General features: G+C 35.7%; 6 protein-coding genes across 6 annotated transcripts; 2 read left to right on the forward strand and 4 right to left on the reverse strand.

The window, feature by feature from the left end:
* The first annotated feature begins 134 nt into the window (after window positions 1-134).
* On the forward strand, window positions 135-1,375 carry PIG-C (phosphatidylinositol glycan anchor biosynthesis class C). The gene is made up of 2 exons (XM_017165640.3): window positions 135-705; window positions 762-1,375. The coding sequence occupies exons 1-2, from the start codon at window positions 205-207 to the stop codon at window positions 1,119-1,121; spliced, it is 861 nt and encodes a 286-aa protein (XP_017021129.1). The 5' UTR covers window positions 135-204; the 3' UTR covers window positions 1,122-1,375.
* A 1,091-nt stretch (window positions 1,376-2,466) lies between these two features.
* Window positions 2,467-2,895, reverse strand: LOC121503152 (drosomycin-like). The gene has a single exon (XM_041777321.2). It carries the CDS (start codon window positions 2,765-2,767, stop codon window positions 2,549-2,551), a length of 219 nt encoding a protein of 72 aa, XP_041633255.1. The 5' UTR covers window positions 2,768-2,895; the 3' UTR covers window positions 2,467-2,548.
* A 2,222-nt stretch (window positions 2,896-5,117) lies between these two features.
* On the reverse strand, window positions 5,118-5,483 carry LOC121503149 (drosomycin). Its single transcript, XM_041777317.2, has one exon. The coding sequence runs from the start codon at window positions 5,399-5,401 to the stop codon at window positions 5,183-5,185; it is 219 nt and encodes a 72-aa protein (XP_041633251.1). The 5' UTR covers window positions 5,402-5,483; the 3' UTR covers window positions 5,118-5,182.
* A 1,619-nt stretch (window positions 5,484-7,102) lies between these two features.
* On the reverse strand, window positions 7,103-7,463 carry LOC108073860 (drosomycin-like). The gene has a single exon (XM_017165642.3). It carries the CDS (start codon window positions 7,406-7,408, stop codon window positions 7,193-7,195), a length of 216 nt encoding a protein of 71 aa, XP_017021131.1. The 5' UTR covers window positions 7,409-7,463; the 3' UTR covers window positions 7,103-7,192.
* Window positions 7,464-8,129: 666 nt separating this feature from the next.
* Drsl3 (Drosomycin-like 3) lies at window positions 8,130-8,480 on the reverse strand. The gene has a single exon (XM_017165674.3). The coding sequence runs from the start codon at window positions 8,419-8,421 to the stop codon at window positions 8,206-8,208; it is 216 nt and encodes a 71-aa protein (XP_017021163.1). The 5' UTR covers window positions 8,422-8,480; the 3' UTR covers window positions 8,130-8,205.
* A 734-nt stretch (window positions 8,481-9,214) lies between these two features.
* Window positions 9,215-9,520, forward strand: LOC108073885 (drosomycin-like). The gene has a single exon (XM_017165670.2). The coding sequence runs from the start codon at window positions 9,305-9,307 to the stop codon at window positions 9,518-9,520; it is 216 nt and encodes a 71-aa protein (XP_017021159.1). The 5' UTR covers window positions 9,215-9,304.
* The last annotated feature ends 156 nt before the right edge of the window (window positions 9,521-9,676 follow it).

Here is a 9,676-nt window from a genome sequence, read left to right on the forward strand (position 1 = left end):
GATTTTTTAATTTCTTTTTTGACTATAGACCCTTTAATTTTATTTATAAACATAAAATATAATTCTAATAAATAAACCACTTAATAATAATAAATTTAAAAAATACCGCAACACTAAAAATACCGCACATCAGCTGTTCGGGCACACTCAAAACACAACCCCCGAATAAAAATAATAATAAACACAAAATTCGATGAGTGAAAAATGGTAAAGAAGGCGCAAGTGAAGCGGAGGCCATGGGTGAAGAACCTGTACTCGAACCGGGAATACCCGGACAACTACACGGACCCCAGTTTCCTCAAGGATCTGCGCACAAACCTGCATGTCCGGATTTACACGTATCGCGAAGCAGTAGCCGGCATCACGGTGCTCAACAACCAGATCTCCTGCATCACCGGCTTCCTGATACTCTACCAGCTACTGCTCAGCGACAGCGTCGCACCCACCACGATCCTGGTACCCAGTTGCGGGGTGACGGGGCTCGGCTACCTCTTCTACCGGGGCAGAAGTCTGAGCTGGGCTCTGCTGGGTGAGGACTCAAAGACCCTGGTCACGGTGGTTCTATTCGGGTACCTTTTCTCGCCAATGCTGCACACCCTAACGCAGGCCATCAGTACGGATACCATCTACACGATGACCTTCTTCGTCCTGCTGGCCAACCTGATGTTCAGTCACTATGGACTGGATGTGGCCATGGTCTCGAAGGTGGGACTCTCTAACACGAAAGATGTAATTTGTTTAATTAATCATTTTATTCCTAGGCAATTTCTCTGAATGCTGCCATATTTGGAGCCATTTGCCTGGCCTCCCGCCTGCCGAGTTCCTATCACGCCTTTGTGCTCCTCGTCGAGGCTGCCGTGTTTTTTGTACTGTATCCCATCATCACGGAGGCCAAGTGGCGGGCTCAATGCATGGTGCCCATCTTTAGTATATGCTGCTTGGCCCTGTACTGGATATCGCATCCTGTGCTCTACCTCTACGCCACAACCACGATCTTCATTAACTTTGTGTGCCCGCTGATATTCGTGTGGCAGCAGCGATTCAAGTTCAACATCCACGGGCCCTGGGATGAGGCGATCGTGGAGGAGAACACCGATGAGAACCTGGATGCGAACTTATAGCAGCAACTTCGCTTCTCAGAGCAGCTGCAGCCACCTGGCCAGTCAGGTGGCGGCGATGTCGGGGAGCACAGTCACTAATCACCAGTCTTTGCACGTTTTCTATGTTTTGTTAATAACTTGAGATTTCATTCCAAGCAATCTTATTGCATTTTATGTAGTTTCTTTAGTTTGTAGGTAGGCTTTTAATAAATTATTCTTTTTTTTAGGAAAATAAAGATAAAGAATTTCATGAATGCAAAAATTGCTTTAATAAAGAGTTGTTTTCTTAATCGCGAAAGCTAAAATTAGATTATAAACGAACAAAAAACAATTAAAATCAAAACCACCTGTCAAGATTCAATAAGACTGCTTTGACAATCTTAAATAAAGGAAAATATTAACAATGTTACGAATATAGAAACCCCAAAAGACAACAGTGGCTATTCAGTATTATGGGGATTTCTAAAACAAATTGGTTACATTTAGGATTTAATAATTTATCTTTATCGTGTTTAATTATTGAAAAAAAAACTTTAAAGATGTAAATTAATATAAGTTAACGAAGAAAACTAACATCCGGGATTCTAGAATTTAAGAATGCAAATATTTGCGGTCTTCTTACAGGGAATTATGATTTTAGCCAGTGAAGGAGTCATTTCCGAACCCATAAATCATATATATTCCTGTTCAGCATAAACAGGCGAGTCTTTCTAGACATGTTTGCAAAAATAACAAAATTTCACATATTTTTCAAAATTTGATAAGGGGTTACATCGTTAAAATTGCCAAAATATGAAAAAATTTGGATTCCTTAAAATTTAAAATTCAGTATGAAGATTTGTTAACCTCCTAAAAACTATCACAGAAATGCTTTCAAATTGAATTTGATGCCTCTTTGACTTAGTTATAATATTTTTAAGCTTTTATTTTTCCAAGAATTATTATATAAAAGGATGAATTAATATTTAAATATTTATACCCCTTTGAAGGTATTATACGTTTGGTCAGAAGCATTTTTGGCTTAGTTATTACTTTTATAATATCCTTCTTAATTAAAAATCGCAAGGGTATAACAACTTAGAAGTGCCGAAGTTGTTTCCCTTTTTGTTAAAATTTTAAATAAATGAGACATTTTTTTAAAATTTTGTAATAAATATTTTGTCAGTCCCTTTGATATAAACATTTTATTTTCTCAAGAACTGTCCGATACAGCAAATATCTCTCTAGGATTCCCCAAGTTGCAAAATTCCCCTGAGCGTGTCCAGAGTTAGCAATAAGCTACACCGCAAGACGTGATGAGATCTCAAAAGCACACGCAACTGCATTAATATATATAAATATATATTGTAAGTTTTTGATGCATCAAATAGTTCAATTTATTTAAATATCGTGATTAAGTAGGATTAGGTTCTGGTCCAAATTCAGTGGGTAATTATTCATGTCCTTCCCTAGCATCCTTCGCACCAGCACTGGAGGCGAGCGCTGCAGTGTCCACTGACCCGGCCTCCTCCTTCCTCCCGGCAAACGCGTCGGCAGGTCTCATTGTCCCAAACGGCGCAGGGACCACGATATCTGCCAGAGAGGCAATCGGCCTCGGCCTCGTTGGCTCCCAGGACGACCAGCATCAGGACGGCGATAAGGACGAACAAGTACTTGATCTGCATCATTATTCGTAAGTAATGTTTATATTCAACGACTCGGAGTTGATAGTGAAATCAGATCCATTACAGATCTCTTATATAGGGTTGGATCTGTAGATTTTTTCACTGCCAGCATTGATGAAATTTTAGGCCGATATTAATAGCCGCCCTTTTGATGGCTAAAACAGATGATGAACTGATGTTTTCTTAAGAATTCAACCTCGAAAATACAATAAATAAAAATACAATACATTTAGTTCTTATTTATCACAACAACATTTTATTTGTACTGTTTATTTTGTGAATTTTAAATGAAACGAGAAAGGGTTAACGGTGAAGGTGAAATGCCCTAGCAGCTTTAGTATGCTTCAGTTTTGAACTAGATCTTGAGATGATTACATTTAAGATGTCACAAAAAAATGAACCTAAGAGTATATTTACAGGTACTTTTTCATTTAAACGTCCGGCTTGTAAGTTGTTAGTGTAACGACTTTGTATTTCCGATTAATATTGCTGATTGATTAGCGATCACTGTAAAAAACCCTAGATAATTTCCAACTAATAGGCTTTCAAGCATTTTTAATGCACTTAAATACTTATCGAGGCCTAATTAAATGTTGGATAATTTTAGAGACAAACAAAATTAAAGCTCTTACTCATCATCACAGAAACAAATAACAATTAAAGACGCACTGGCATGTTTAAAATCTTAAATGCTCGACTTATTCTAGTAGAGATAAATGCAAGCAATTTTATTAATTGGAGAACAGCATATCGTAGGTCTTGGAATTCCCTGGCACTATAAAAGCTATAGTAATTTAGTTGTCTCGCTCATAAATAAGTATTATTAAATATAATATTTATTTATTTACTAATTTACAGCAACATAATACTTCACTTCAAAATGGGCTCAGCAAATAAGTAGTTTAAACTATTATTTTTTGTTTCATCTAGTATAGCTTTAGATAGTTTTTGCGCTTTTGTTAAATCAGTATATCAAAAAATAAGTTCGCATTTTGGCACTAACTGGTTTGCCATTCGCAGTTTAAATACATATGGGTTGTTTTGATCTAACAAAACAATTAAAGATAGTTAACACCATCGGGTGGGCATAGTTTATGAGCTCTGGTTGTTTACCCAATTAGTTTACTTCAATAGTTTACCACCACAACAGCTATCTCAATAAATCCCCCCTTTGTGGCTAAAGATAACGAATCATCTTATCAATATTTGCTTAAATTTTTGAAGCGTCGGATTTTCTGTAATGTGTGAATGGGTAGTTAAATATATATTAATAAATTAAATAAACAGATCAAGTCCGGTAGTATTCGTTTTCGTATTAATTCCTTAACTGTAATGAAAACATTATTTGGTAAAATAAAGCACAAAATAATATTAACAATTATGGTCAGAAAGTCAAGATTTCTGAAGAATATATCTTATTAAAAATGTATCTGACTGTAATTATATACCTATTACCCATGAACATGTAATAAAAGATGAGCAAAAGACACGATGGAGCTCGTAATTCCTGTCCGAAATCCGTAAACTAAATTTTTTTGTATTCATTACACCTTTATCTTCTATTTGAACCTAAAAAACCAAAAAGAAATCAAGACAAAAAAAAATAAATTTTGATTTGAAGGAAAAAATGCCATTTTCAGGTAATCAGTTTTCACTTCCCACCCTCTTAAAAAATAGTAATACTAGGTTTTATAACAACCATGTAGGTTCAAATAGAAGATAATTTCATGCTGATCATAATAAAATTTGATTCACTCTGATATGTTACGTAGTTTTTTGTGAATCGTGTCCATAGCATAGGTAAAAATGCACAAATTTAAAGCTGAGAAAAAGACGTTTAAAGTTTTTGATGCGCCCACGTTAACACTTGTATACCTTGCGTGCATACTTGATTTGAGGCACTTCAAGTTGGAATTCGATGTTGAAACTTACACAGTATATTCTTTAAGTCATAAACTATTTTTTAAACCAAAAAAAAAATTTGCCCAAAAAATTTTGGTTTACATGTATATCCCCCCTTAATTAAAAATCGCAAGGGTATAACAACTATGAAGTGCCGAAGTTGTTTCCCTTTTTGTTAAAATTTTAAATAAATGAGACATTTTTTTTAAATTTTGTAATAAATATTTTGTCAGTCACTTTGATATAAACAATTTATTTTCTCAAGAACTGTCCGATACAGCAAATATCTCTCTAGGATTCCCCAAGTTGCAAAATTCCCCTGAGCGTGTCCCGAGTTAGCAATAAGCTACACCGCAAGACGTGATGAGATCTCAAAAGCACACGCAACTGCATTAATATATATAAATATATATTGTAAGTTTTTGATGCATCAAATAGTTCAATTTATTTAAATATCGTGATTAAGTAGGATTAGGTTCTGGTCCAAATTCAGTGGGTAATTATTCATGTCCTTCCCTAGCATCCTTCGCACCAGCACTGGAGGCGAGCGCTGCAGTGTCCACTGACCCGGCCTCCTCCTTCCTCCCGGCAAACGCGTCGGCAGGTCTCATTGTCCCAAACGGCGCAGGGACCACGATATCTGCCAGAGAGGCAATCGGCCTCGGCCTCGTTGGCTCCCAGGACGACCAGCATCAGGACGGCGATAAGGGCGAACAAGTACTTGATCTGCATCATTATTTGATGGTAATGTTTATATTCGACGGCTCGAAGTTGATAATGAAATCAGATCCGTTACAGATCTCTTATATAGGGTTGGATCTGTAGATTTTTTCACTGCCAGCATTGATGAAATTTTAGGCCGATATTAATAGCCGCCCTTTTGATGGCTAAAACAGATGATGAACTGATGTTTTCTTAAGAATTCAAACTCGAAAATACAATAAATAAAAATACAATACATTTAGTTCTTATTTATCACAACAACATTTTATTTGTACTGTTTATTTTGTGAATTTTAAATGAAACGAGAAAGGGTTAACGGTGAAGGTGAAATGCCCTAGCAGCTTTAGTATGCTTCAGTTTTGAACTAGATCTTGAGATGATTACATTTAAGATGTCACAAAAAAATGAACCTAAGAGTATATTTACAGGTACTTTTTCATTTAAACGTCCGGCTTGTAAGTTGTTAGTGTAACGACTTTGTATTTCCGATTAATATTGCTGATTGATTAGCGATCACTGTAAAAAACCCTAGATAATTTCCAACTAATAGGCTTTCAAGCATTTTTAATGCACTTAAATACTTATCGAGGCCTAATTAAATGTTGGATAATTTTAGAGACAAACAAAATTAAAGCTCTTACTCATCATCACAGAAACAAATAACAATTAAAGACGCACTGGCATGTTTAAAATCTTAAATGCTCGACTTATTCTAGTAGAGATAAATGCAAGCAATTTTATTAATTGGAGAACAGCATATCGTAGGTCTTGGAATAATATAGTAATTTAGTTGTCTCGCTCATAAATAAGTATTATTAAATATAATATTTATTTATTTACTAATTTACAGCAACATAATACTTAACTTCAAAATGGGCTCAGCAAATAAGTAGTTTAAACTATTCTTTCCTTCATCTAGTATAGCTTTAAATATTTTTTGCGCTTTTGTTATATCACTATATCACAAAATAAGTTCGCATTTTGGCACTAACTGGTTTGCTATTCGCAGTTTAAATACATATGGGTTGTTTTGATCTAACAAAACAATTAAAGATAGTTAACACCATCGGGTGGGCATAGTTTATGAGCTCTGGTTGTTTACCCAATTAGTTTACTTCAATAGTTTACCACCACAACAGCTATCTCAATAAATCCCCCCTTTGTGGCTAAAGATAACGAATCATCTTATAAATATTTGCTCAAATTTTGAAGCGTCGGAGTTTCTGTAATGTGTGAATGGGTAGTTAAATATATAATAATAAATTAAATAAATAGATCAAGTCCGGTAGTATTTGTTTTCGTATTAATTCCTTAACTGTAATGAAAACATTATTTGGTAAAATAAAGCACAAAATAATATTAACAATTATGGTCAGAAAGTCAAGATTTCTGAAGAATATATCTTATTAAAAATGTATCTGACTGTAATTATATACCTATTACCCATGAACATGTAATAAAAGATGAGCAAAACAAACCAGTCACATAAAATTTAATATATATTTTAACTATATTTCTATTTTCGTTTTAAAGCTCTATTTCACGTGATGTTCTTTCCCTGAACGTGCTCCGAGAGTTCTAAATTAAATTAAACGTGACGGGAAATTATGTAGATCCCTGCAACGACGGCAGGTCTTACCAGACCTTATTTGCTCTAACTTTTAATGAATTATATTATAATTCCATGCCAGGTTTTCTTAATAAAAATCCCAATTCTTCCATTAATTCGTTTATTGGTAATCTCTTCAATAAAATATTTTGTTGTTGATACAACTATGATTATACAAATAACTGGAAGGTAGCTCAGCATCCTTCGCACCAGCACTGAAGCCGGGCGCTGCAGTGACCACTGACCCGGCCTCTTCCTTCCTCCTTGCAAACGCGTCGGCAGGTCTCATTGTCCCAGACGGCGCAGGGACCACGATATCTGCCAGACAGGCAATCGGCCTCGGCTTCGTTGGCTCCCAGGACGACCAGCATCAGGACGGCGACGAAGGCAAACAGAAACTTGATGTGCATCTTGTTGACAGTTTAGATATTCCGAAGAGAACGGCTGCTTTTCAGAACAGATAGCTTGTGACTTCTAGTGTCCAAAGTATTCAAAAGGGCGGCTTATATAGGGTCCGAATTTATTTGCTAACTATCATTATCGGTTAACGACGAAGTCGTGGTGAATACGAGATCAGAAGATGATATTTTATAGACTACTTGTTTTGTGAGGCATATTTTTGGGGGGATTACTTTACAGACGGCAGAATCAAGATACACCGCTAATACATATTTAGTATGACAACTTATTAGGTCTCGACTGTAGGGCAAAATATACCATATATGCCAATCTCTGTCATATGCCAAGTAGAAATATACAAAAATTTCTGTTTGATTAATTAAACACCAAGTTTTTGCTTCCACTAATAAGTGCGTATATATGTATATTTATTGTTGATTTTAATTTGCTGTTACAATTAAAGTGTCATATATCTTGTTGCAATTTCCACTTAGCCCATGTCCCGAAGAGTTGCACCCACGCCAAACATTAGCATCCTTCGCACCAGCAAGCCAGCCTAGGGCTGCAATGTCCATTGACTCGTCCTTCGTTCTTCGTCCTTTTTATATAGAATCTCGCCATTGAGGTGGAAATTGATAGCTTTCTTTAAATTAGTAATATTACTAACAGGTGAATGGCCTTTTCTTTATAAGATTGAGTTAAAAAAATAGTTTTTTAATGCTGCAATGATCATGTAAATATTTATTTTCAATTAATTTTAATACAGAACTCAAAATTTATGATCATGTTTTCAGAAATTAAATTCGTTTCAGCACTGCTCGCACCAACATTTTGAGCCGCCACTGCAATGTCCACTGACACGCCCCTCCTCAATGCAGAGGCGTCGGCACTTCTCTCCACTCCATGCCCAACAGGGTCCTTTGAAGGTTCCAGAAAGGCAGTCTCTGGCTTCGGCCACGTTGGTGTCCAGGACAGCGATTGTCATGATGGCGAGGAAAAGGCACAGAAACTTGAGCTGGATCATTTTTAAGAATACTTTCTGATGTAACTGCCGACTTGGTTGATTTACTAACTTGGTTTGGTGACGACTAAACTAGCAATGAAGCTATTTATAATTACCGGATCGCCACTCCTAACGGATGCTATAGGTTTATTCTTATCTTTAGAGAGGGTAAACTAAACAAGGAAACTAAAGTTCCGAGAAAATCGATAAGGAAAGCCACTATTTGATGTGACAATATCTAGTCAAAAGCTTTATTTATTTATTTAACACAATTAAATATACTAAGCCTGTTGAACTTAACGAGTAATAGCTAATAAGGCCTTCGACTAGGAACTTCCCATAAAAGTATACTGTGGATAGCTTCAAAGACCAATATGCGAATTTAGCAACCTATTAAAATTAACACTGAAAAGCTTTCAACTTTGATTTTGTCAAAAAATTATCATATACAAATATTAATAAATATTAATATAAATACTGCTTATATTCCAAGTCTTCTTGAGTGCGTAAGATGTCCAGTGATGTCCAAAGGTCAATTAAGCTGATTCAACTGCCAACAGCTTCTTCTCTTGTTCTATTTCAAAACGAGGAAACCATTTCAAAACTGTCTGATGAAGTTACCGACGGGTATTACATATATTTATATTAAAAAGATTGTAAAACAAGTATTCGACCGGTTCTTTCTACTAAATATTTCATAAAAAATTATTATCATTATCTTAAGATAAGGAAACACCGATTTGAAATCTTTTTTATAGCCCCAGAATGAGGTAAGGGATCCAATACAAAAGATCCGGGTGCCTATAAAATGAAGATATCGAGTGCTGTCAATATCAAACGAAGTTAATACCTCTACCAGGAGTCATCATCCTCAATTCAGAAAATATCAGTCAAATCAGTAAAAATGGTGCAGCTTAAGTTCCTGTGTCTCTTCCTTGCCATCATGACGATTGCCGTTCTGGACTCCAACATGGCTGAGGCAAACGATTGCCTGTCTGGAAAGTTTTCAGGACCCTGTTGGGCTTGGAGCGGAGAAGAGTGCCGACGCCTTTGCAAGGAAGAAGGACGTGTCAGTGGACATTGCAGTGCCAGCATGAAATGTTGGTGCGAAGGATGCTGAGTCGAATTCTATATTCTAAATTCAGTAATTAATAATTTACCCAAAATAATTAATTCTGTATTTAATATTTTAATCAAAATAATGAAAAGCTTCAAATATATATTTCAATAAATACTCACAATGTACCAACAAATATTAACAACGTTAAATTAGTAC

Source organism: Drosophila kikkawai, chromosome 3L, assembly GCF_030179895.1.
Source record: "Drosophila kikkawai strain 14028-0561.14 chromosome 3L, DkikHiC1v2, whole genome shotgun sequence".
Lineage (NCBI taxonomy): Eukaryota > Metazoa > Arthropoda > Insecta > Diptera > Drosophilidae > Drosophila > Drosophila kikkawai.

Bases quoted from the DNA above. Each gene is read 5' to 3' on its own strand.
- LOC108073885 (XM_017165670.2), top strand. From the start codon at position 9,305: ATGGTGCAGCTTAAGTTCCTGTGTCTCTTCCTTGCCATCATGACGATT.
- LOC108073860 (XM_017165642.3), bottom strand. From the start codon at position 7,408: ATGCACATCAAGTTTCTGTTTGCCTTCGTCGCCGTCCTGATGCTGGTC.
- PIG-C (XM_017165640.3), top strand. From the start codon at position 205: ATGGTAAAGAAGGCGCAAGTGAAGCGGAGGCCATGGGTGAAGAACCTG. The intron at 706-761 runs GTGGGACTCTCT...TTTTATTCCTAG, and splicing joins ATGTGGCCATGGTCTCGAAG to GCAATTTCTCTGAATGCTGC.
- Drsl3 (XM_017165674.3), bottom strand. From the start codon at position 8,421: ATGATCCAGCTCAAGTTTCTGTGCCTTTTCCTCGCCATCATGACAATC.
- LOC121503152 (XM_041777321.2), bottom strand. From the start codon at position 2,767: ATGATGCAGATCAAGTACTTGTTCGTCCTTATCGCCGTCCTGATGCTG.
- LOC121503149 (XM_041777317.2), bottom strand. From the start codon at position 5,401: ATGATGCAGATCAAGTACTTGTTCGCCCTTATCGCCGTCCTGATGCTG.